Source organism: Solanum verrucosum, unplaced genomic scaffold (assembly GCF_900185275.1).
Source record: "Solanum verrucosum unplaced genomic scaffold, falcon-dt-bn FXZP01000117.1, whole genome shotgun sequence".
In the NCBI taxonomy this organism is placed as follows: Eukaryota; Viridiplantae; Streptophyta; class Magnoliopsida; order Solanales; family Solanaceae; genus Solanum; species Solanum verrucosum.
The window spans coordinates 480997-508206 of NW_026020014.1; the positions used below are offsets into that span (position 1 = coordinate 480997).

Sequence of the window (27210 nt, forward strand, 5' to 3'; positions counted from 1 at the left end):
ACTCTTTATCTCTCTTTCTTCTCCAATACACACACAGTCCTACACTCAATAAACTCACAGAGAGAGAGAAAAAAAAAATCAACATCCATTTTATATTTATGTCTCTCATGAATCTCTTTTCACCATAATCCAATTTCTCAGCAAAAACAGTACCGTCATGGGCGTTGTTGACATGTCGAATAATCATCCTCCTTCTCATGAAACGAAAGATTTTTTCCCCTCTCCCGCACTCTCTCTGAGTCTCGTAAGTTTTAATTTCCGTTTTGTTCATAAAATCGCTCTTCAAGTTTTAATCAAATTAATATGTGTAGCAGTAGAGGTAGAATTTTTACGAAGAGATTCATCAAAACTGATCTTATATATATAAAGTGTGATTTCAATTTTCAAATCGTTCCGTTTTTTCTAGCTCGGTCCTGAGTACATGTGTTTTCGATTTTATTTTATCCATTGATTTTTTTGAATTTGAATTTTTGAAGGCCGGAATTTTCCGAGATGGCGGCGGAGCGAGGAGTAGTGCCGGAAATATGGAAGCGACGGAGGAAGTTGACGAAGGAGGTGCGGCGGCGAGCAGAGGAGGTCGGCCGAGAGAAGAAACGTCGATGGTTGAGATTAGCAGTGAGAATTCGGAACCAATGAGATCACGCGGTTCTGATGATGATTTGGAGCATGATGATACTTGCAACGAAGACGAAGAAGATCCAAACAACAACAGTAAGAAGAAAAGGAAAAAATATCACCGACACACTGTTCAACAAATCAGAGAAATGGAAGCGTAAATTTCATTACAACTCTTTTCATGATCTCTTTTTTGTCTTAATTCACCGCTACAAAATTGCTAATTTCTAATATAACGCTTCATTACAATTTGTTTATAATTGGATTAACAGTCAAATACAAATTAATGAATGATCAGCTGTTAGTTGGAATCAATTGTCTTTTTAATTATTTTTACAAAAAATTGTCTGAAAAAATGAAAGTAAGGTTTGAGAAAAAATTATTAGATCAACCTAGATGCATGCATAGGGGATTATGCAATGAATTAATGAATTTAAGCATGCATGGTATAAATTAGTGATAGAGTTCTTAGTTTATTTTCTTTTGAGAACAATTTTTCTCTTAAAATCGGATATATGGATAAACTGGATGGGCGGAGCTGCAATTTTGCTTACTGGTTTGAAATTCGATAGCTCTGATTTAAATTTTATATTTACAAAAACGTTTAGAATTTTTATATAAATGATTTAATCAGAACTCAATAAACTATATTTTCGAGAATTAGAACCTATAAATTCAAAATATTAACTTTATTTCGACATAATTTAAAATGAATTTTATTTGACAGTTTATTCAAAGAGTCACCACATCCAGATGAGAAGCAAAGGCAGCAGCTCAGCAAGCAATTAGGTCTTCATCCAAGGCAAGTCAAATTCTGGTTTCAAAATCGGCGAACCCAAATAAAGGTACTACAGTAATTTTTATTTTCTCTCTAGTTTGATTTATTTGATAGTTTCCGAGAATCAAATTAATTATTCTTTGACCGCAATTTTCTTAATGTGATTTTAAAAATATTCTGACTTATTAATCATGAAAAATGTATTTTGTCACAAATACAGTGAAATTGTCGAGAATCACTATACTATTCATGATTTTTACGATTAAAAAAAAATCAAAGTTCTAAATCTCTAACAACGAGTCACATAAATAGGAACAAAGGGAATGTGTGTATATATATTCCTCTATTTCATTTTATTTCCCCCGTATAAAAAAAAAAAAAGACATTTCATTTTACTTCTAATGTAACCATTTTTAAGGGTGTATTAATTCAAATAATATGTAACGACAGAGTGCATAATACAACTTTATTAAAATGAAATATAAATACTGGAATAGTGAGGATCGAAGTAGTGAATCTTTATTGGATATGATTATAAATGCTCACAGACCGTACGTATACCCCAGGGACGATGTAATTTTTGTCCTTCGTCAAGTTTTGTCAGGTCCTCTTATTAATTGTTGAAAATGTTAAATTAATTTTTACAGGCAATACAGGAACGCCATGAAAATTCATTGTTAAAGGCTGAAATTGAAAAGCTTCGTGAAGAAAATAAGGGATTAAGGGGAACTTCAAAGAATCCTTCTTGTCCTAATTGTGGATTTGCTAGCTCTAGCAATAATGCTCCTACTCTTCCTGCTGAAGAACAACAATTGCGAATTGAAAACGCCAGACTTAGAGCTGAGGTAATTTTAACATATAAAAATTTCCTGAATTTACGATTAATTTAAATTGCTTGACTTTTGAAATTTTGAACAATACCATATAAATTTAGGCATATCAGGTATTTATTTAATCGACATGTTTATGTTAAATTGTATCAATCAATTACCATTTAATCTAAAAATTTCACGTGTTCAAGAGAGCTAGCTTATTTTTCACTATAAAAATAAGGGATCAAATCTACTTATTTATTTAAAATTATGTACTAAAATTTATTTACAAACCTATATATATATATCATTGCGAGGGACATGACATTTTTTCAAGTTCTTATTTGGATGCGAAGCACAAACAAATATTTTTATCTTTTTTACTTTTCGAGTGACTATAAAATTTGAATTTAATTATTTTTGCCGTCTTTGATGCCATAATAACTTGCATGAGATAGTTACACATTTCAATAGTTCAAACATATACTTTTACCCTTTTAATTTTCTTGCGTTGCTTTTCTTTTTAATTCGTTTCAAAAAGAATATTTGTTTCATGGTTTGAAAACTCTTTAATTCTGAATTTTCACGTGACATATGTTTAAAATCATAAGATTGAAGGCTAGCTTTCTGGTCAGGCCAATACCAGGCAAATTACAACTCTTTAAATCAAAAATTTTAATTACTTTTTTACGCTAATCTGATGGCTCTAATTTTGTAAATGCAGGTTGAAAAGCTTAGGGCAGCATTGGGAAAATACCCATTAGGTACATCACCAAATAGTTCATCTTCATGTTCAGGAGGAAATGATGAAGAAAATAAAAGCGCTTTAGATTTTTACACCGGCATTTTTGGGCTTGAAAAACCAAGAATTATGCACATCGTTATTCAAGCAATGGAACAACTTACAAAGATGGCTACTAGTGGTGAACCACTGTGGATTAAAAGCTTTGAAACTGGAAGAGAAATACTTAATTATGACGAATACACCAAGGAGTTTCCTCCTGGGGACGTAAAATCTAAAAGAATGTGTATTGAAGCTTCCAGAGACGCAGGAATTGTATTCATGGAGCTCCCTCGACTTGTTCAGACTTTCATGGACGTAGTAAGTTATCCAATTATCCTTATTTCATGACCGCGAGTTTAATTTTTATATATTGATAGAATAAAAAAAAATCAAACTATCGACATGCTTTTAATGTTGAAGCTTACATCGAAACAAAGAAAGAGGCCGTGTTGGTTTTTTTGTGTGTTAGCCAAGTCTAAGTAAGAAACTCCTAAAAGTGAAAATTAACAAGATTAAATATAATTTGATCGTTCTGAACAAAACAATTCTTTTTGTAAATAAAGAATGGGTATAACTTATATAAACCAACAACGTAAAAGAAATTTAAACTATCAAAATCACCTGAAAAATGTCTACGAGTAACTCTCCATAAAAAAAAACAGGATATGTAATGTTAACAATAATACATATTATCGACAAAGATGGATTTATGGGTTCAATTTTTAAGATTTTTAGGGTTGAATTCATTATAATATTAAAATTATGGATTCAGTTTTAATATTTGTTAAATTTTTAATAGTAATAGTTTTTACATGTATATATAGTTATATGAATCGAAAGTTATAAATTTAGATAAACCCACACATCCACCCCTATAAAAATTATTTTACACTAAGTATGAACAATATATTTTTTAAAATTCTCATCATTATTCATCTTCTTCTAATTCTTGGGTTAGCACTTAAAATATAAAATATAGATTAATAAAAAAGTTTTAAATTGGGTAAACGTTTGAAACCCAAAACTTTGGTTTTAAATACAAGCTATAATATATATATCTTGTTTATGTTAAATTTATTTTTCAGAATCAATGGAGAGAAATGTTCCCATCGATGATTTCAAAGGCAGCAACAGTAGACGTGATCTGCAATGGTACTGAAGGTGCTAACAGCTGGGATGGCGCAGTTCAGCTAGTAAGTAACCGTATTTTTTTTATTATGACTATATATATGGAGTATATGTCAAATAAAAAAATATCTTCTTAAAAAATAATTGGACGAATTATGATTTTATCTAAAACAATATTTCAAATTTTTTCTCTGAAATTCAAAATTTTGAAACCGTTTCGTTTATGGAAGGAAGATAATAAAGGATTTTGTCAGTTAGTTCTTAAATGACATATATATTTTTTTGGGGGGTAAAGATGTTTGCAGAGGTGCAGATGTTAACGCCAGTAGTGGGGACGAGAGAAGTGTATTTTGTGAGATATTGCAAACAAATGAGTGCAGCACAGTGGGGGATTGTGGACGTTTCTGTCGACAAAGTTGAAGGCAGCATTGATGCTTCTCTCCTCAAATGCAGAAAATTACCCTCAGGATGCATTCTACAAGAACAATCCAATGCACATTGCAAGGTCTCTTTCTTTCTAAACCCTAATTATATTATATATATATTCTCCCTCCGTCCAAAAATAATTGTCGTTTTAGCAAATAATATTTGTCCTGAAATAAGTATAGCTTTAGAAATTCAAAACAAAAGTAATACATACTTATTTTTGACTATATTCTTATATTAAAAAACTTTTTTTCCCTTATCAATTCTCAAGAAATGCAATACTAGTATAGTAGTGCAGTGGCATCGACTTCGTATCTTAAGTTGGTGATTTTCACAACTTATATATTCTCATGTTACACCGAGATGATTTTTTTATTATTATTATTTTATGTGTTTAGTTTGATTAAGCATGAAGCGTATACAAATAAAGAAAAAAAATTGAGTTTTGTAATTATAAAAATCCAAATATCTTTAAATCTTGTAGTCTTAATTCTTAAACATGTCACATGAGATAATGAAATTAAATATAAAAAAGTGAAATGAAAAAAAATATACACATTAAATTATACTAACAGATGTATTATACTTCGTGGTTGAAGTATATTCTAGATTTTCTGTACACAATGATCTAAAGTTCTTATGGACATGCTAAATTCTAAAGAATTCCTGAAAGCACTGCAGGTAATTCGCTGAAACTTTAATGTAACCATTTTGGCAGATTGGATGAACACAAAACATTAATGAAATAGCCCCCAAAAAAATGAGAAAATAGTTGGGCTGTGCTATGCATAAATATAACAATAAGGACAGTGTAGAATGTAGATGCTAATATTAATTTATGGTATTTTAACATGTTATAAGGATGACTGCTATTACGATCTAGTTATTATTTTTTACACTATCAACGTATAGAAGTTGAACGTTGTCATGTTCAGGTGACGTGGGTGGAACACTTGGAGTGCCAAAAAAGCATAGTAGACTCTCTGTACCGTGTAACTGTCAACAGCGGCCAAGCTTTTGGCGCAAGGCGCTGGATGGCTACTCTTCAGCAACAATGTGAGCGCCTCCTCTTCTTCATGGCAACCAACATTCCTACCAAGGACACTACTGGTAATTTATCAACACACTTTTCTTTTCCACGCGATAGAATATTAGCTCGATTTTCATGACGAACTTTGGAAACTGTGTAAACAAATCAGGTGTTGCCACGCTTGCTGGTAGAAAAAGTATACTAACATTGGCACAAAGAATGACTTGGGGTTTCTACCGCGTACTTGGAGCCTCTAGTTATAATACATGGAACAAGGTCCCTAGCAAAACTGGCCAAGAGGATATTAGGATGACCTCTAGGAGGAACTTAACTGATCCTGGTGAACCCCAAGGCCTTATTCTCTGTGCTGTTTCTTCCATTTGGTTGCCTGTCTCTCGCAACGTCCTATTTGATTTCTTGAAAGATGAAAACCATCGCCATGAGGTTAGTAACTTCGTTTAGCTCTTTAATTACATATTTAGTTCTACCATCTGAGATACCTTTGAGATTTTGACATTCTTAATGTCTTCTTATCGAAGTGGGATGTCATGTCAAATGGAGGCCCAGTGCAATCCGTTGCAAATTTAGCAAAAGGTCAAGACAAAGGAAATGCAGTCTCTATCCAAGTAAGTACCTCTCAGAGAAGACGTTTTGGTTTACCCCTCAATCCTTCTTTCTAATTGAATGGTTGGAACTGTGAATTCTATTCAGGCAGTGAAATTAAGAGAAAACAACATGTGGATCCTCCAAGATACTTGCACCAATGCTTATGAATCCGCAGTGGTCTATGCCCCAGCGGACATTGCAGGCATGCAATCTGTTATAACAGGTTGTGACTCGAGCAATATTGCTGTGTTACCTTCAGGATTCTCAATCCTTCCTGATGGCCTAGAGTCGAGGCCTTTTGTTATCACTTCTAGACCAGAGGACAGAAGTTCAGAAGGAGGATCCTTGCTAACAGTTGCTTTTCAGATTCTAACTAGCAATTCTCCAACAACAAAACTTTCAAAGGAGTCTGTTGAATCCATCAACAACCTTTTGTCGTGTACGTTGCACAAGATCAAGACAAGGTTCCAATGTGACAATGGATATTAGTTCTTCTAGGTAGAGAGATGCTAATTTCATTATACAGATAGTATAGTTCTCCTCCATCCTTTTCATCTAAATAGACTGATGAAAAGGATTCAGGAACAATGCGTTCTTACCCCGTTATTGTAATTCCCCTCTCATCCAGATAGTAAAGGAAACTTGTTCAAACACAAAAGTTTACATACTATAAGAATTTCCATCATCTCATGTGTAATTTTCTTTCCTTCTCTTCTTCATGCTTTATGTTCTATGTGCAGTGAATTTAAAGATTAACATTAACACATCCCCCCTCCCCCCCACCCCCTCCTTTTTTCGTAATGGCTTAGAATCAACCAACAATAACATACCCAATGCAATACCACTAGTGGGGTCTAGGGAGGGTAGGATGTATGAAGACCTTACCCTTACCTTTGTGGGGTAGAGAGGCTCCGCTTAGAATCAGCCAAGCTATATTAAACTGAATATAAGAAACGAAGAGCACCTACAACATTTTGCCAAATAAAGCATATAGAGAAAGTATTAAAACGTCAACAAATTATATACAAACTTTTATGCTAAATCAGGCAGTGAAGCTACAAGGTGGACAAAAAGGGACAGATTTACCCATTTTTAAACATCATATGTAATTCAAAATATGGAATACCAGGTTCGCGCTTTAAAACTGGACCCAAAACAGGATTTCTGAGGTGCATTCTTAAGGAATGGTTTATTTTCATCATTAGAGTTCAGGGCTTTCAAATAAATCTCAGGCATGTCAAGTTCTTTTGCAAAGAAGATGTTAAGTACACATGAGTAAGTTAAGCTTCATCGAATGTTTGTTGCCTCTTAAATGATATATGCAGATAGTGTGTATTATGTATCCTTATCCAGGTTCAGAATATGAGAGTCAAATGATGATATGCCCATTGATGCAGCTTCCTCTTTCGCCTGTTGCTAAGGCATTGACGGTGAAAAGAGGAAAAAAATTATTTCTCTCACGGGTGCAAAGATGAACAGCATTTACGCATATGAATCTGATAAAAGATCTAGCTAAAGTAGAAAGCTTCTTGACTGTGCTAGAGCAAAAACTTGATCAAAATATCCTGATCTACATAAATCAATCATTATGATAAATTGTTGCCTAGAGCATATTGCCTTTAATGATCATAGCCTAATCCTTCTATCCAAGAGCTGAAAAATTAATGTTTGATAGATAATTATACTCAAGCAAAACACATAGCATACCATTAATACAGTTTTCTTCGCAAAACAAAGACAATTATTCAATGCCAGTCTCTCCGCCAAGAAAAAGGCAACCACCTAATCTATGAATAATATTTCCAATTACAAGAAGAAAATATGAAAGTGTTATCATAGGTTTCATATGGTTCATTCTTGCAGTCAGGGAAAAATCAAAAGGAGAATGCAACCTTCAGAAGACACATTTTCAGATAATTATCACTAATATTATCTCTTAGTGGCAACTGGCATGATATGTGTTAACAACGTTGGTCAAGAAATTCATTGGTTGTACATTTTTATAGTTCCAAATCCCAATCAATACAGAAGCAAAAATGGCATTGCAAGACAACAGATCGAAGTTGAACTTCTGTTATAACTAAAACTGGACTAGTACATGGCCATCAAGTTCTGAAATTCTTGCACCATCATAAAATCACTAATTTCCTCAATTGATCTTGTTCATTAATCCACATGAATCACAAGAATTATGCATTTAACTATTTAGTTAGAACTCCAATACACTGCCCGTAAAATGAAGAAGCAAAATACTAAAGTTTCCAAAGTGAAGCTAATTCAAAGTTTTTGTCTTTGCAGATTAACAATCTCTGTAGTTTAAAATCCGAAATGAACACTTCAGCTACATTAATAACTCACTACAATACGGTTCAATTCCGGGTCAGGTCTAATGAAGTCGAAATTCGGGGTTCACAGATAAAGAGGATAAAATCAGCAACAATTACAAAAGCATCACCACAATTGAAATCTAATAAACTCATTATCATCTAAAAATCACTCAATTAAAATACATGATTATCATGAAAACACAACAGTCAAACAAAAAGAAACTGAACAGTACAAGATTATAAAGTGCCCAAAAGAAAGCTCTCACTCTAACTCGTCTGCAGAGATTCAAGCGGAAGCCCAAGTTCCTGATTCTCTTCCTCCTTAACCTTGGGCTGGTTCCTCGGAGGTACAGGTACAGCAACGAAGGTCTTGGTCTTACTAATGGGCCTACTCTTTTCAAGCTGAACATAATCCCCAACTTGAAATTGGTTCAATGGGTCATGAGCTTGGTACTTCTTCTTCTTCCTAACCCTACGTTTGTACTTTGGGTGAGGAGCAAGACGAGTAACTTCAACAGAAACTGTTTTGTCGTTTGTGGAGCAGACGACTCGGCCTTGCATTGATCTCATGGCTCGAATTGGAGGCAAGAAAGCAGGGGGAGAAGGTTTTTGGGAAGTGATAGAGGAAGAGGGTGTGGAGAGACGAGAAAGAGAAGAGGAGCCATGGAGAAAAGGGGTGGAAATGGTGAGGGATTTGAATTGAGAGAGGAGAGGAGAAGTTACAGACATTGTGTGAGGATAACACAAAAGAGATGAGGGAAAGAGGAAGGATATAGATATACCCTTCTTCTTGTTATCTTTTTTTTTTTTTAATTGCCTTTAAAACTTTAGGTTAATTACATTTGATACCCCTATAGTATGATTTTATTTCAAATACATCCTCTATATTATAAGATCAAACACCTGCACCCCTCACATATTATGAAAATCTCATGCTTATATTTTCTTATTTTAACAACTATTTAATGACATCATCTCCATTTTATTTTTATTGGATTTCACTTAACATATCATTTTGAAGAAAAGTCAAATGAAAATAAGTACTAAAGTGACTTTAATGAATACAATTTGATAAACATAATAAAGTCTTCTGATTTTTTAAATTTTGTGTTTGATCAAATAGTGTCACGTAAATTGAGACGAGGAGTGCAGCTATTAAAAAGACCAATTTGGAGATGTAGCTACATTGAGGAGAGGGGTTCCAATTGTCATATTTAAACTGTTGTAGAAATCCCTTTTTATAAGGTTTTCTTTTATGTTGTTACATTTGAACTATTGAATTTTCTTGGTATAAGATTTCCTTTTTTTGTTTTGTTATATTTAAATTGTTGAACTTAATTCCTATAACCAAGTTTACTTCCAAATGTGGTGGATCGTATGACATATATGAAGTCTATTCAAGTGATGTTTATAAGCATATTGATGTAGAGAGTATGTGAGTCGATCCACTCAGTAAGCTTGCTAAGTATTCGACAAGACTCTAGTCAGTAGTCTCTATACAACTTGTTGAATTTCTTTGTACAAGGAAAATTCTACTAAAGCAGTAAAGGGAGCTCAAAATCATTTTATATTAACAAAAAACAAACAAACAAATTTTATAAGTAGGGTTTGGAAAAGGTAAAACAAATCTTTTATTTATTGGGGAATAATCAAGTCTCAAGAGCCTGAAATCGTTGTCCATCACGTCTCAAGATATCGAGTGAAATTTTAGTAAGAGCGAATTTTTTGAGTTTCCTATCATAGCATACTTTTGTCTGAGACATATTTCAGTTATAGAGAAACATGAATATATATAGCTTATTAATGCTTAATTTGTTTCTAACCCTGTATTTTCTTAATTTAAATTCCGTATCTAGTCAAACACCATCACATCAATTATCTCTTTAATAGGAATAACTTACTGAACTTTTTTATAAAAAAAATCACAAGGGATAGGCTTATCCAGTCTATGACACGTGTCCCCATACGAGTGGAATTTTAATCTCTAGAAAGATACCCAATTTGCCATATGTCCTGTTTGGATCCACCCAAAAAGATCAAAAACCGAAACGTCTCGACATTTGTGCCAATTGCCAGCCCAAAATTTGAATTCTGAAGGTAGTAGTTTTGTTAGTTTGTTGAAGTGAAGAAGAATGGCATCTTTGGCAACCCTTGCTGCAGTGCAGCCAACTACCAACATTAAGGGCCTAGCTGGAAGTTCAATCACTGGAACTAAGCTTCATCTCAAATCATCTCGTCTCAATTTTAACCGCACTAAATCCAGGTAAATTAAGTAATGCCTTCTATACTTTTTTTGTGATTTCCAACAGATAATTACACTTTAATTTATTTAATTATATCTTCAATACGTATACTCGCGTGGCGGTCTAGCTCTTTTTCCTAAGCCGAAAATAGTAGCATTTGATAGTGGATGACGGTGTGAGTTGAACTTACTAGAGGCGGAGCCAGGATTTTTAGTTTATGAGTTTTGAACCACAATCTTTTTCGCTTATTCGTAGCTTTAAAGCTGGTTCCATCCTCACTTCTTCTAAAAGCTTAAGCCATTAGTGAAAAACATAAGTTTTAATGAAGAGAGAAAGGTTCAAATATGTTATCAAACTATTAGAAATGACACATCGTTAAAAGTTTGTCTCATTTATGTCATCGCATTACAAAAAAGAAAAACCTTTCCCTTCAAGAAAACTTTTTCAAAGTAAAACACACTCATGGTAGAATCTAGATAAAGTAAGACATTCAGAGTGAATCTCTTTGTTAGTTATGTTGGTTGGCAGTTCAATTTAGTTGATTTAACAAAAGAAGAAGTTAAAAAAGATTTAAGTTACTCTGTTCATATAGGCACTGAAAAGGGGGTTGAAATGATACTGGATGTATTTATTGCCTATAAGCATAAATTGTGATGAGACTAATTACATGTTTGTATAATAGGGCTGGTTCTGTAGTTGCCAAATATGGTGACAAGAGTGTATACTTTGATTTGGAGGATTTGGGCAACACAACTGGCCAGTGGGACTTGTATGGATCAGATGCACCTTCACCATACAACTCTCTTCAGGTACTTTATTTTCGTCTGTATCGTTGATGAATAAATCATGTAGTTCAATGGAATTTGATCTGTTTTGTAAGTTTGTTGTATCGGTGTTTGGTACTTCAGTTAACATTTTACATGACCTGTTTGGAAAAGCAATTGGAGTGCAATAGTATAACATACTAATATCAACGTTTTCCATAACCTTTGGGAATAGTACACTTCAAAATTATGATCTTATGAATGTGAAACTATCTAGTGTACTGTTCTACTGATGCTGCAAATGCCTGAGTAGTAACTGTGTTGCCTGTTGTTTTGTGTTTTGTAGAGCAAGTTCTTTGAGACATTTGCTGCTCCATTCACCAAGAGAGGTCTGTTGCTCAAATTCTTGATATTGGGAGGTGGCTCTACCCTCGCCTACTTCAGTTCCACAGCATCAGGGGATATCCTACCAATCAAGAAAGGCCCGCAACTTCCACCTAAGCTTGGGCCACGTGGCAAGATCTAATTGCTTTTCGACCCAATTCTCAACTTTCAATTTGTAATTGATGTATGTGCTCCCAGTTTGTGTAAGTATAATTGAAGACTTTCCATTACTACAATTTTATATCTTATGGTGAATTTGTAGCATTTGCTTTCTTAGTTGATTTATGGCTCAATTAACTATTATTTGTTTATATGTTCTCACCTATACTTTCTTTAGTTGAATTAAAGGGAATTATGATAATAGTTTAATTTGAAGGGGAAATGAGGGAGGGGATTACAAGATGGGGAATTGAACCTTACCAACAAGGTGGAAAGTTCATGTAGTCAACCAACTGAGCTACTAAACTGCAAACCAGATAGACTTATAAACTTATAAACTACAGATCATATATATTAATAGATCTGAAAACCAGAGGTTATTGAAGATAAAAGGTCAGCAATTCTCATTGTTGTTCAACAACAAAGTGACAACGTGTACTGAGTAAACGGTTTCAAGAACTGCCACAGACCCATTAGGTCTACTAACTTATCCCTACTTACAAAAGGAATGACTTTAGTGAAATCCTAGATTGGTTTGATTCATCTCGATATGTACACTTGACGCCGAGCTTTCTTAATCTGATGAAACTCTGTCCATCAGTCCTTGCCTCTGATGATTCAATCAGTATATTCTGCTGTGAAGTCATTTAGTGGCGTGCTGTTGGACTTCTGGAACCAGTTAAATTCTCTAGGTAAGAAACTCTCTTGTTAGTAACTATATTTGGAGGTTTGCTTAGGAGCTTTGCATCATTTTCTTTTAATCGGATTTCTTCCTTCGTATCTTTCTCCGTGTCTTCATCTCCTTCTCCCCAACCCATGAAATCCAGCAGTGTCATTGAATTGGGTGTTTCTGCAGAACAAAGCTTCTCTACTTCTTCCTTATCATTAAATGTTCCATCTGATACTCCCAACGAATCTCCCATTGGAAACCTCTTTACTTCTCCATTTGAAGGATCATGGGCCAGATCATCTGCCTGCATTACATCTTCAATTCGTGACATGACTGTGAATGCCCTACTTTCAATTATTCTTGAATAGCTTTCTAAAATGGCTTGCCCGATATCCTGTAAGATAAAAAAGATAATATGTTATAATCTTTTGAAGTCCAAGAACTGGATTTTCTTTAAGGTTGAATCCTTCCATAAAGTCGTTACGTAATCATAGAAGAAACAATGAGCAATGTTGAGAACCAAGAAAAAGCAGATGGATGTTCTGAAGCATTTTGTAAATTTACATCAGTAAAATGGAAAGATAATCAACACGGGGCCTTCTTACTCTGTTGTACTGAATTTTGCTTATGTCTAGTGATGATTGAGGAATTCCAGGGAACCGATGCTTAAGAATAAGAAGGATAGTTTCTGCTCTGTCTTCAAATAATTCTCTTTTCTCCATACTAACGGCTGAACTCCAGGCTGACTTCCCATCTTTTGCAGTCATCTTTCTTCTCCAAATAATTACGGAAGCCTCAATCTTGTTCTTGAGGTCTAGAATTTTATGTTCGGAGGACAAGTCCATAGTTGAAAGGAAGTAGTCCGGATCAAAGTATTCATCCGTGATGCTCCTGTATATCGAGTCTCCAAGGCTCGCTCTCCCATTCTGAACACACACACACACAAAAGAGTAGATATTAAATCAAGATCATAAGCTTCCGGTTAGCTAAACTGATGAGATTCTAGATTTCAAAACTTTCTTGTACCTTGGGTAAGGATTCTATATAGTTTTCAGGAACCTCCATCTCTGTAAGAACTTGAGCATTTATGGCGAGGGCTGCTTTATGAACTTGGTTCACCGAATCTTTCTGAAATTGTAGCCATTTCCTAGTAGTATCCGACAAACCATTAGGAGGAACCTTAGGGGTAGGTATCCACCATTTATCATCTTTCCTGGCGGTTTTACCTTCATCATCTTTGGATGTATAACAGATTTCAGTTTGGTCTTTAAAACTATCTAAACAATCCTGTTTGTTGTAAAACCAAACATAAGCATAACTAAGCGTAAACTACATTATTTAAAATGATATAAGCTAACCAAAAAAAGAGAAATGAAAAGTAATGCAAAGAAAGAAAAGAAGTTTTCTCCCTACCAGAAGCATTGTATCTAGCTTACGCAATGCTGGAATGTTCATTTGAAGATCAGTTCTCTGCTTTGTCACCATAATCTGAAAAGGTAAGCATTTGATGCTCTTGTTAGTTTGTTCATAATATAAATGACTGGTGTGAAGAGGAATTTTCGAGGAGAGACAGATGTATGTATACCTCCATAATTGTTCCGTCTTTTGATTTTTGTTTAGAAGCAACAAATTCAACAATATAATCTGTAACAGATAAAAGCCAATCAATTTCTTTTCTCCACTTGGCTTTTGTCTCTAGTTGCATGGGTTCTAATCTCTTCTGTTCCCCAAACGCCGAAGCTGTGTTTTGTGAAAAGAAACAAAACATCAGAAGAAAAACAAAGGTAAACAATGAAACCTTCAAATGATCTCTGTAGAAAAAATTCAGATACCTGCAAGGTTTGTAATTGCATTTGACAGCGCCAATGCTGATGAAACACCCTTTCCTCCGCCAGACATATCCTCACCAAGGAGCAACTTGGCAAATTTTTCCTTCATCATGTCCATATCTGAGTAGGAATTACAAGAGGATGTTCGTCAAAAATATGGCCAGACCAACAAAAAAAAAAAGAGACTAAAAACAACAAATTTTGATAATAGAAATACATTCAAAATCATTTCAGCCAAAAAAATAAAAAACAGAACACCAATAAACCCCAAATCTGGCAATATATTGTGGCATGTCTTTATATCCTTGCAAGCAGAGGTGGACCTAAGGGGAGCAAGGGGTCTATCTGAACCTCCTTCACTAAAAAATTACATTGTATATACAACGTAAAATTCTTTTTTTTCATATAACATATGTTGAATTTCCTAGGCTTCTTAGTGTGTTTGTTTCTTTATACTTTGAATCATCCTAGTGACAATTCTGACTCTGTAATTACCGGCAAAAATTGTAGAATGCACATAAAGGAGGGGCATAGGGCGGGAAGAAACAAAAGCAAAAATCTAGGAACAGAACAATTCTTTTTGCCATGGATTGATAAATTGAAATATTTTTGCCAATTTCCAAAATTTCAATCCTCTAAACTTTTTTTTCTTCAAGTTGAAGCCTAAAAGGGGACAAACGATATTATACAAATTCATTTTCAAAAGAAAAGAAGATAATGACTTGCCTGAAGGCGAGCTGTTCTCTTTGGCGATAGCAGAGGCTGAATCGTCTGCTTTATTAATATTACGTGCCTTGATGGTCTCTTTACGGGTAAGTTTCCACCCATTAATATTTTGAGATTCAACAGCAGAAACCTCTAATTTCTCTTCCTCTACTGCTCGAACCATATTTTCTGATTCAAGCAAAATAAATAATTAATATAATGTGTATTACACGACGAACTTCGAGACCATAAAACAGGAAATATGATATGGAGATGATGAACAAAATGGAATTTTTTTAGAGAAGGAAAAAGGGGTTCAGCAGGCGCATACGGGAAGAAAAAAAGAAACACAAGTTTTTTTTGTTGATGGAGAATGAAGAGGAGTCTTTGATGTTAGGCTCTCTGTTTTTGTGAATGGTTGAGAAAACGTGGGGTGCATGTTTTTCTACAATGAAGGATGAAGACAGCTCACTTCTCTTTGTTTTGTTTGGCTAAATTTTTAAAATTTCCCCTACATTTAACTTTCAATTAAATAGAATGAGTAATTTTCTTCTCCAGACTATTTTTTAGAATGTGTAATTTTGGTATCGAGACTATTTTTTAGAAGTATATTACCTCAAATATGGAATAACGGTATGAGTTTTTAACATGATGCATGGTATTAAACCGTGAAACGGTTAATGATTTTAAATATTTATAAGCAAAAGCATAAAAAATACACATTTTAATGAAGATGCTTAATTAGATATTACAGTAACTAAAGTTAAAATTTAATAATAATAGCTAAGGTACCAAAGGATGGGTGAATATTAGTGGGAGGCCTTCCATTCCCAAAAATCAGAATCACGATAAGGTCAAATATTGGCAAATCTACTGCAAAATTAAAAAAAAAAATGTGTACTTGTATATTATCTGTATTTTTTAATTTAAAAATGACTTATTTTTCCTACTCAATTCAAATAGGAAGTTGATAAAAAAAAAATTAAAAAAGTAGTTGTCTCCAAGGTTGGTGAATTGCCTTTTACTTAACCCAAATGCTTCGCACGACTTGCTTCTGGGAAAACAATAGCTCAATCTTATGAAGGATGATTAAAGTGTTTTAACGTCTATTCACTAATAATGCAAAAGTTTAAATTATTAGATTATTTAAAAGCTACATAAAACTTCTTAAAGTAAGCAATATTATGTAATTTGCAAGCAACAACTCTATTTGTTGTATTACTCTTTTTTTTTTTAGTTTGTTTAAAAAAGAATTGCTAAATCTTGACAATCTTCTCTGGATATTTTGATAGTCAGTAGGTTTTTTCTACACATATTTCAGATATTTTGATATATTTTACATATTTTTAATTGAATATTACAATTTTTTTGAAGTATTCTTTATGAACTCTCACCTACCATGCCTACCAACACAAGTAGTGAGATTCAAGAGAATAGAGGAATACACTCTCTGCAAATTCGCCTACTTCCAAATTCAAGCACGAGAAATGGAATCTATAGGAGTGTTAATGACATGCCCAATGTCACCATACCTTGAACAAGAGCTAGACAAGCGCTTCAACTTTCTCCGGCTCTGGAAATTCCCCGAAAACCAAAAAAGCCACTTTTTGAAGTTGCATTCAGATTCCATCAGAGGAGTCGTCGGAAACGCAACAATCGGAGCTAATGCGGAGTTAATCGGAGCATTACCGAAGCTGGAAATCGTATCAAGTTACAGTGTGGGACTGGACAAGATCGATTTGGGGCATTGCAAGGAAAAGGGAATCAAAGTCACTTATTGCCCAGATTTGATCACGGATGACGCTGCAGATACTGGAATTGCTTTGATTTTGGCGGTTTTGAGGAGACTTTGCCGATGTGATAGCTATGTTAAGATTGGCCTTTGGAAGAAGAACGGTGATTTCATGTTGACGTCCAAGGTCAGTCTCTTCTGTCTTTTTCTTTAAAGATTTTTGGGCCAAGTTTCAATCTGGTCCAGCCCTAACGTACGTAACTACGTATTATATGTGTTGGGAATTAGATTCTGAAATATGGGCCGGTGACTGGCCTACCATACATTTATTTATGCTCTGGTTTATACTTTGAATTTATCCTCATCGTTAAAATAAAGTTAAATTTACCCTCCAATTACTAATTTCACCAAAATTACTACTCATTTGACGGAATTCCCAAATTGACTTAAATGACCCGAATTTTAAGAAAAACAATATTCCCTATTTTTAACCCAATGCCCCGACCATTCTAGAGGATAACCCATTCCCCTTTTACCCATTTGTTTTTCCATATAACCCATTAACTTCTCCTCCATTGTTCTTCATTTCTCTTCCCCTCTAATTGTTCTTCCACCATCTCTTTCGTTCAACATCGACAGTGGTTGTTTTGCTCCATCAAGTCCTCCACGTGCTGCCACGTTGTTTTATAGTGCACCTTCTAGTCCTACTCGGATTTCCCGTCTTTATGATGATTCAATTGGGAAATGTTGGGGTTTTGCCCTGATTTTCTTTCCTTATTTGAAGTTTATTTATTTCCTTAAGGAAAAGTCAAGTATTACCATAAATACTTGAATTTTTTCTGAAAGGAAAATATAATTTTCTTCCATAATTGGTTTATTCTTTCCTTAGAGGAATAGTTTGGAGATCTATAAATTGAAGATTCCTATTCTCATAGCATAGCACAATAGAATTCACAATGTAGTCGTTTAGTGAGTTTTGTTTATGGAGAGATTTAATCTCTCAACAGTTTTAATATTTTTCTTTATATTAGTTTTCATATAATAATATTAGTTTTTAGTATAAGTTTTTGTCATCTAATTTATCAATCATATTATTTGCAATTGTAAGCTTCCACATGACGCCCTAATCACCCTTCAGAACCCAACAGGAAGAAATCCCAAAAGAGAAACATAACCCTGATGAAGATTCTGCTTTTGATTTTAGTGGGCAATAGGAGAGGATTTTGCTATTTGCACCTGATGAGCTCTTTGATTACAGAAAGATTAAACCTTTGAAACCACCTCCAAGGTTTCAGTACAAAGGAAAACACATGGATTCTCCAAAATCCCCGAAGAAATTGTTCATGGAAACATTTTCTCCTCGACACAAAAAGAAAGATTTTAACCCATTTGTTATAGCTTTACAAAAACAGAGCCGAATAGAGAAACCCCAATAAAATTCTTCAAATTTATCACCTTTGAAAGTTTCCGACTTATTATTTGATCACAAAAGCAATAAAGAAAACACGAAAAAATCTACCTCTATTTCTTCTTCTTCATCATCATCTTCTTCCTCCTCTTCGTCTTCTTCAGTTTCTTCAATGATCTCACTCTAGTCCAAAAAATGGAAAATCAAAGACTTGTTGCTATTTCAAAGTTCTTCAAAAGGTCGACCAAGTAGTACAGAACAACTAAACAAGTATGAATTGTTGAAGAAAAATCAGTGGGGAAGATAAATGAAGAAAGGAGAAGTTAATGGGTTATAAGGAAAATTTGAGAGAATGGGTAAAAGGGGAATGGGTTATCCTCTAGAGGGGTCGGGGCAAGTTGGGTTAAAAAATAGGAAATAGGGTTTTTTTATAAAAAAATCGGGTAATTTGGGTCAATTTTGGGGATTTTGTCAAATGAGGGATAATTTTGGTGAAATTAGTAACGGGGGGGGGGAGGTAAATTTAACTTCATTTTAACGGTGAGGGTAAAGTCAAACTATAAATCAAAGTTGAGGGTATTTTTGACCCTTTTCCCTAATTTTATTATTTAATCAGCAATAAAGTATATCTAGTGTGTGATGCTAAGATATGTATTAAATTTTTAAATATTCTTAGTAAAATTTCTAATTTTACCACAATTATAAGTATAGATATTGAAAAATTCTATCCACTGAGGCTTAGAAAGATTGAACGAAGAATTTAAATTTGACAACTCTTCTTAATTTGAATTCACCTTATTGATCATTGGACTACATTCTTAGACGCAAAACCAAAAAAAGCTACTTTATCAGCTATAATTAAAAAAAAATATCATTCAAAATTTGAAGACTTCAGGTGCACTATAGATTTATTCTAGTGAATGATCGTGGGTTCTAATCCCTTATCTAACAGTTTTAATTCTTGCTAGGCCCAAATCCAGGTTGCTAGGGCAGATGCATTGGCCTGCACCAACAATACCAAGTATCATTCTATGCATTGTCACCACACATCTTGCGCAAGCGATCTACTCCTCATAGCAAAATAAAAGAGTCCACTAGTATCACTCCACACACAAGAATAAGAAAGAAGAAAAATGGAACGCATCGGAGTATTGCTGGCCTGTCCAATGTCATCTTACCTTGAACAAGAGCTAGATAAGCGATTCAAGCTCTTCCGATTCTGGAATGTTCCCCAGAAGAATGAATTCCTCAATCAGCACGCTAATTCCATCCGTGCTGTCGTTGGCAACGCATTCGCCGGCGCTGACGCTGAGCTCATCGATTCCCTCCCTAAGCTCGAGATCGTTTCGAGTTTCAGTGTTGGTTTAGATAAGATCGATTTGAACAAGTGTAAAGACAAGGGGATTAGGGTTACTAATACTCCCGATGTTTTGACTGAGGACGTGGCTGATTTGGCTATAGGGTTGATGTTGGCCGTCCTCAGGAGGATTTGCGAATGCGATCGCTACGTTAGGAAAGGGTTGTGGAAGAGCGGTGATTTCAAGTTGACTTCTAAGGTTCGCCAAGTTTCAATACATTTTTTGTTGTTCATTTTCTGCCGCTTTTATATTTCCTATCTTATGTCAGTATCCCATAGTCTGATGCCTATGAGAAAAGGCACATGTAATTGAAATTTTGATGCTTGAAGCAAAAAGATGGGAAATTTAGCTATAAATATACCAAAATATTACTGTATGCGAATTCTTGGTTTTACTGGTGTGCTAGAAATATATGCTTGTGTCTTGGAAATCAAGTTCTTCTACTTTTCCTATCCGCTTATATAAAAGAGATGAAGTTATCTATACCGTAGATGTAAATTCAACAGTATTGGTTCCTATGTAGGATTGAATTGTGCCAAGTATGGTTACAGACAGACAAGGCATCTTATTCTTTGTATTAATTGATATTAATGTGCTTGAGGCCAATGAAGTATCTAGTGGTTATCTGGATTTCATAGCTTTTGTATTGTCAGTTGTCACTTTGTTTTTGACATGAAAAATATGAAGAATGCTAATGGATCCTGTGTAAAAATATAGGTTGTTGAGTCTTTGCTGTAAATTCTCTCATTATCTGGTGTTTCTTGATTTATCTCAGGGGCTTATTGTTTAATATTGACCTTTGTCCTTTTTAACTATTTGATCATTCACTGCTATGTCTAAAAAGCTTCTTTGCTTCAATAGCACATCTGTGGCAATATGAATATCCTTGAGTTGCTCGATGTTTTAGATGAGCTCAACAGTTGTCCATAACTTGTGGTCATTTTAGAGGAGCTATTCCATAATAGCCTTTTATTGTTGCATATTATGTTTCAGCTTGATGTACTTCTAATTATTGTATTGCTGCGAGTACATGCAGCAAATTAAAGCAATTTTTCATTTGGATAATTGATATTAGTACCAGTAAGTCTTTGGCTAGCGGAGAACTTCAGTTTCCTTAGGATGAAACTGTAAATCATCTTATATCACCATCTTGGTTGTAAGTAATTATCTTGGAGGTGGTTCCACATTAATTGTGAGAAGCTATGGCCACTATACTAGAAATTGCTGGTTGTTCTTAATAGAACTTTTTGGAGCCTTTTTCTGCAGTAACACTCTGGTTATATCTGGTAAATGAACTGAGAGAAATGCGATCATATTGTTCATCCAATGATGTATTTACCAGAGATTCACTCATATTCTTAATGTTGAACCCATAAATTTCTAAGTTATTATTTTCCCCAGACCCCACATTGTGGGATTACATTGGGTATGTTGTTGTATTTGGCTAAATTGTATGAAATTTTGACCACTGGGATGTATTTTAATCTTTACCTGATTGCCTTGCATCTCTTTTGCAGTTTAGTGGCAAATCAGTGGGTATTATAGGATTGGGAAGGATTGGCTTAGCAATTGCTAAGAGAGCGGAGGCTTTTGGCTGTCCAATTAGTTACTACACGAGATCAGAAAAGCCAAATACAAATTATAAGTATTATCCAAGTGTAGTTGAGTTGGCTTCCAACTGCCAGATTCTGGTTGTGGCATGTGCACTAACTCCTGAGACTCGTCATATTGTCAACCGTGAAGTCATGGAAGCTTTGGGATCAAAGGGGATTCTGATTAACATTGGCCGTGGTCCTCATGTTGATGAAAAGGAGCTTGTATCTGCTCTTCTTGAAGGCCGATTAGGGGGTGCTGGCCTTGATGTGTTTGAGAATGAGCCTGAAGTACCAGAGCAGCTTTTTGGCCTTGAGAATGTGGTCCTATTGCCTCATGTAGGCAGTGGCACAGAGGAAACACGCAAGGCCATGGCCGACCTGGTCCTTGGGAACTTAGAAGCTCACTTTCTGAACAAACCGCTGTTAACTCCAGTGGTTTAAGTATACGAATGGCTGCTAATAATTATTGTTTAGACCTTACATTTGCTGCAGCAACTAGGTTCTCACTTCACGTAGGAGCACATTGTCTCCTGAACTTTCGACCAAATATTTCATGATTGTTTGAGTGTTTCAACTTGCTGTCACTGTTTGTATCTGACTATTTTCCATTTTATGTCTCCGTAACGTAATTAATACTTTAACAATAACAACAGTGACGGTTTAATGGGAGAGCTCAGTAGAGAATTCATGATCAAACTGGCAGTATTGTCGGGTGGAGACTGGAGAGGCCTTCCTGTGATAGTTTTACAATGATGCGGGGAAAATACTGTTACTAATTCAGATTGTCGATCCAATCTTGAAGATTGACGCTTGCTTTGAATATTTTAACTTTTTTTATTCAAACTTTCTGGGTGTCATCAAATTATTTGGAAATGGACTAGAATTTCGTTGAGAACTCCCCCAACTTTCGTGCCAATTGCACTATATATTGTTTTGTTAAGAGCACAATCTCCCTTTCTTATATCTGTAGCTAAATTTGATATAGGTAAATCCTTTCTGTTAGCCCTAAGATCGTTATTGAAAAATTCGATGAGGGGAGAACAAAGATTTTAGACAACACCACCCTTATTTTATAGGTATTTGTGTAAGGATAAATCTATGATATTCCAAAAAACCAAACTTTTTCAAAGAGAGTTCCTTTGGTCGGACTACATTTACAAATTTGCTAGGTCGGTTTTTTTGTGGTGGTAATCAGAAATGGATGAGATAGTAGGGGTATTATTGATGCGTCCATTGTCCAATTACATCCAACAAGAGCTAGCGAAACGTTTCACACTCTTCAAATACTGGGAAATTCCATCTGAATCTCTCAAACTGCACTCGGACGTTATCCGAGCAGTGGTGGGGAATGGAGTTCAGGGAGCCGACTCTGCTTTAATTGATTCGCTGCCTAGATTGGAAATTGTATCGAGTCACAGTTCTGGGCTTGACAAGATTGATTTGGTGAAGTGCAAAGAGAGAGGGATTAGGGTCACTTCCGCACCCGATGGTCCCACCGACGATGTTGCAGACACGGCTATTTTACTCACAATCGCAACTTTGAGGAGGATTTGTGTAGCTGATCGCTTCGTCAGGAATGGGATTTGGAAGGAAAAGGATTTCAATTTGACCGCTAAGGTACATTTTTTGGCCTTTAGGTCCAACTTTATCTCTCTACTTCTGATTGTAATTCAAAATTATCCTCCATTATACTTCATGTTGGCTGTTTCCATTAGGGCTAAGAGACTATTTGCTAACGACAACGATATGAATGACCCCGAAGTGTTACGTGCAGATAAAATTTGGATATTTCGTATACAGAAGGTCTTCTTGACCATTTTTTCCCTTAATTAAAGCTGGTCTGATGCTATATATTGAGCCCAAGGAACATTACCTGCTTCTCATGATGATCTTGTGTATTTTGAACCTATCTTATCTTAGTTTGCTCTTTATTTTCCTTTCAGTTTAGCGGCAAATCAGTAGGCATTGTAGGCTTAGGGAGAATTGGTTCAGCAATTGCCAAGAGAGCTGAAGCTTTTGGATGTTCAATCAGTTACCATTCACGTTCACAAAAATCAGAGTCAACGTACACTTATTATTCACGTGTTATCGACTTGGCCTCCAATTGCCAGATCCTTGTCGTTGCTTGTGCCTTAACTGATGAAACTCACCACATCATCAACCGTGAAGTTATAGATGCATTGGGTCCAAATGGAGTTGTCATCAACATTGCAAGGGGTTCTCATATTGATGAACCTGAGCTGGTGTCTGCTCTTGCAGAAGGCAGGTTGGGAGGAGCAGGGCTTGATGGTCTTGAACATGAACCGGAAGTGCCTACGCAACTAGCTAGTCTTGATAATGTTGTACTATCACCTCATACTGCAGCAGGCACTGTGGAGACCCGTAAGGAAATGGCTGATCTTGTCATTGCAAACTTGGAGGCATACTTTTCGAACAAGCCATTACTAACTCCTGTTCTTTGAGACTTTCTGGTAAAGGTCTGATGATCGTGGAAGTACTAGGATGGGTGATCCCCGGGAAATCCTCATGTAGTCGTGTTGCCTCCCTCCTTTTGAGTTTTGGATCCTATTCATGCAAAGACTTGGTTATTTTTGGTTATAAAGAAAAAATCTGATGATCTCAGACTTGGTCATCATTGATTCTTCTACTTTCATATGTCGTTTTGTAACATGCTAAGTATGTAATGAATCTATGTTGCTTGGAACATCCAAAAATGTTGTCACACTCTTGGAGGATCTGACACACAACCAACAGTAGTTTGAAGAGTCTATTGTTGCTAAATGCCAATGAAAAGGTTGATTTGTATAGATGATTTTGTTCTCATACTGGTTCAAGCCTTCAAGGTAATGTAAAACTTGAGCCCTTGTACCTGTTGTTTTCAGATTCTCAGAAAGAGCAGGTTTGGATCCACCACAGATGGATGTGCTTGCTAACACCTCAAGAGGAAAATATAAATGAACCTGAACCATGCCAATTGGTTCCAAAGTGTGCACAAGTTGGTCTAGATACCATCATTATTAGAAGTATAATATAATCAGTGTAATTCATATTTCAGAAATCTAACTTTTCATTCCAAGTGGCGACAAATTCTGTCCTCTTTAAGGATTCAAAAATTTCTCCTTGATATGTATTGAGAAAGCTCTTTGATACAATGGGCATGAGTTTAATAAGGGAAACAAGATATGCCCATATTCATCTCATTTAACTTGTGCAATATAAACTACTAGCTTGCATCTGGTGCATGCGGAAATTGGCTAAAAAAATTACAAATTCCCACAAGTCATAACAATGAAAATTTTAAGCTAAAGAGTAATTACAAGTCCTGTTTTCACAATCAAAAGCTCATTAAGTAGAAGTGGCTCCTTTGAAGATGAGGAAGTTAAGAGTCTCCAAGGTGAAATAGATAAATGTTCCTTTAGTATGAGTGAAGAAACATCCAAATTTTGATCCCACCACACACTGCCAGCCACCCCCATATTTCTTGTCAAACTCCTGCATATATACAACCAATAAACTTTCATAAAAAATTGAATGAAAACTCGAAAAATTTACTACTTTTTATTATATCTTTTAACCATTTTCCACAACATTCACGTCTCAATCTGTGTGATTGTCCCTCTTAATTATATCTTTTTTCCCTCACGTGTGAAGAATCAAGCACGTAAAAATTCTTTGATAACAAATGGATTAATGAATTGCAGTCAAAACATTTGCATACTAAGAAAATGTATCTTTGACCTAATTCAATTCTAAAAACTAACTCATAATGTGATAAAATGGCAACAACAACAACAAATCCGGTGAAATCCCCGTGGTCTGGGCAAGTTAGAGGATATGCAGACCTTACCACTATCTCACGAGGAGAACAACTCATTCTCTCAATGAAACACCCTGCACTTCCAGGATTGGACTGGAAGGTGTATGAACATAATTTAAACAAATAACATTCCCTAAACAGTTTAAACTTTTAGATTGGTCACACAACTCAGTTCAAAGACACGCAGATTTACCTTCTTAATATGAGCAGCAATGGATCTGTAGTCCAAAACATCATAAACATCCAAAGCTTGAGAAGCCCAACGCATAGCCTGGATCTGCATCTTCACTGGCATATCTGTATCTTCAATCACACCTTTTCCTTCTAACATTTTGGTTTAATGATCTGAAGTAGAAATCCCAATTTATACACTATTTTTGTTGTTTAAAAGTTCAAAATTAAGATATGAAGGAATGAATCTTCCCCTTTCTCTTTCTCTTTCTCTTTCTCTAAGCAAGAATAAGAAAAGTCGAGAGACAGGAACACTAGAATTGATTTTCCAAATCCCCTTTTTTCAGCAAATGTTTGTAATGGTGACTATATTTTATAAGCATCTTGGTGCTGACACATACCACCGTGTCTTCTTCCTTACTCACCTAAAACACATTTAAACGTTGTTCTATTTTTTGAATAGTCTCTCTCTTTGTCATGCCCTAGTTGGACAATGATAAAAGCTGATAAGGACAGACACAGTCTCCGAAGCAGCCTCGATTAAATTTAGATCACACTGCATGGCTCATTAGGTGTATGAATTTTGTCATATCACCTAAGACTTTAATTACACGCTGTTTGGATTATTATAATCCATTATTTCATAATGTACTGTATTGTAGTGTACTGTACTGTATAATAGATATAATGTTTGACTAGACGATATTGTTTGTTGTTGTTTAAAAATATTTTTATTGTTATCGTACTGATATTGTAATTTATAAATTTACTAAAATATCCTTAATTATTCTAGGGTAGGAGGTTTGACTAGAATTAAATAATATAGGTTAACGGGTAAAAAAGTATTATGAAATATTATGTAAGGATATAATTAGAAAAATAAATTAAGTAACAATGGGAACACACCAAATCGGTTGTTCCATGAAATGAGTGTTTTCATTATTACGTAACAGTGAAATTTAACAATACAATACATTTTAAGTAACAATCAAAACAAACATCGTAGGTATGGTAACACGATACAATACAATACAATAGGTAACAATGATCCAAATAGAGTGTAAGAGTGAAACAGTATCACAACTGCACTAAAACCCATGTTGGTAATAAGGACAACACTTACATCTTGTTTCGTCCTGATATTTTGAAGTTAGAAGTTTAAAATTTGAAACTCAAAGAGTTGTAGTTATGCTTGGACATATATTTTCTTTAGATATTTTTGAAATTTTAGGTGTGCAGAATTAATTTTTGAAGACTTAAAAATATTTAATATCAAAACAAATTTCATATCAATCAGGTATTTGACAATGAAATTTTCGAACCAAAATCTATTAATAAATGCTAACTTAATCGTGATTTCCATATCTTTTTCTTTATATACTGACTGAATCATCATTTATTTTTTTTTAAAAAAAGATCGCATATTATGCTGTTACAAGATTTTAAACTATGATTGTAATAAAATAAAAAAATTGGAGCTTTAATTTAAATAATAGAAGTACCTCTTTTTTATAAAAAATTATACCACGTTGTGATTTTTTTTTTTATATCCACGTTGTGATTAATAAGCGCTATATTAATTTTATTTTAAGACACTTGAGATAGTTATTCAACTTAATAATCCTTTTTGTTTTATAGTAATTTAAATCAATCACTGTAATTCCTTAATTTTACGTTTCAGCTTTGGTAAAACTTATCCCTTCAAACTTTCCAATTTTCTTTCTTCCACAGAACAATATTCCCACTCAATAATTTTTTATTTTTTATTTTTTTTTGCTAATTTTAGTCACCTTCTTCTATTAAGAGAACTATTCAATTTGTCATTCTGCGTATGTCAATTCTATTTTAAATTAGGCAAATATTGTAAGA

General features: G+C 34.6%; 6 protein-coding genes across 6 annotated transcripts; 3 read left to right on the forward strand and 3 right to left on the reverse strand.

Annotated features, from left to right (window-relative positions):
• LOC125820731 (homeobox-leucine zipper protein GLABRA 2) lies at window positions 1–6872 on the forward strand. The gene is made up of 11 exons (XM_049500154.1): window positions 1–244; window positions 477–772; window positions 1343–1460; window positions 2041–2238; window positions 2930–3307; window positions 4075–4182; window positions 4413–4622; window positions 5479–5653; window positions 5743–6017; window positions 6113–6199; window positions 6285–6872. The coding sequence occupies exons 1-11, from the start codon at window positions 158–160 to the stop codon at window positions 6666–6668; spliced, it is 2316 nt and encodes a 771-aa protein (XP_049356111.1). The 5' UTR covers window positions 1–157; the 3' UTR covers window positions 6669–6872.
• Window positions 6873–8647: 1775 nt separating this feature from the next.
• On the reverse strand, window positions 8648–9271 carry LOC125820735 (30S ribosomal protein S17, chloroplastic). The gene has a single exon (XM_049500160.1). It carries the CDS (start codon window positions 9233–9235, stop codon window positions 8774–8776), a length of 462 nt encoding a protein of 153 aa, XP_049356117.1. The 5' UTR covers window positions 9236–9271; the 3' UTR covers window positions 8648–8773.
• Window positions 9272–10507: 1236 nt separating this feature from the next.
• Window positions 10508–12173, forward strand: LOC125820656 (photosystem I reaction center subunit VI, chloroplastic-like). Its single transcript, XM_049500071.1, has 3 exons — window positions 10508–10769; window positions 11432–11558; window positions 11860–12173. The coding sequence occupies exons 1-3, from the start codon at window positions 10639–10641 to the stop codon at window positions 12037–12039; spliced, it is 438 nt and encodes a 145-aa protein (XP_049356028.1). The 5' UTR covers window positions 10508–10638; the 3' UTR covers window positions 12040–12173.
• Window positions 12174–12383: 210 nt separating this feature from the next.
• On the reverse strand, window positions 12384–15572 carry LOC125820584 (rop guanine nucleotide exchange factor 12-like). The gene is made up of 7 exons (XM_049499988.1): window positions 15282–15572; window positions 14559–14675; window positions 14312–14466; window positions 14140–14214; window positions 13753–14013; window positions 13332–13652; window positions 12384–13120 (listed from the first exon to the last, which is right to left on the reverse strand). Exons 1-7 carry the CDS (start codon window positions 15442–15444, stop codon window positions 12704–12706), a joined length of 1509 nt encoding a protein of 502 aa, XP_049355945.1. The 5' UTR covers window positions 15445–15572; the 3' UTR covers window positions 12384–12703.
• A 1136-nt stretch (window positions 15573–16708) lies between these two features.
• Window positions 16709–23815, forward strand: LOC125820819 (D-3-phosphoglycerate dehydrogenase 2, chloroplastic). The gene is made up of 5 exons (XM_049500256.1): window positions 16709–17179; window positions 21276–21788; window positions 21846–21852; window positions 22549–22970; window positions 23297–23815. The coding sequence occupies exons 1-5, from the start codon at window positions 16748–16750 to the stop codon at window positions 23813–23815; spliced, it is 1893 nt and encodes a 630-aa protein (XP_049356213.1). The 5' UTR covers window positions 16709–16747.
• A 708-nt stretch (window positions 23816–24523) lies between these two features.
• LOC125820723 (dynein light chain 1, cytoplasmic-like) lies at window positions 24524–25783 on the reverse strand. Its single transcript, XM_049500147.1, has 2 exons — window positions 25364–25783; window positions 24524–24845 (listed from the first exon to the last, which is right to left on the reverse strand). Exons 1-2 carry the CDS (start codon window positions 25499–25501, stop codon window positions 24699–24701), a joined length of 285 nt encoding a protein of 94 aa, XP_049356104.1. The 5' UTR covers window positions 25502–25783; the 3' UTR covers window positions 24524–24698.
• Window positions 25784–27210: the final 1427 nt, after the last annotated feature.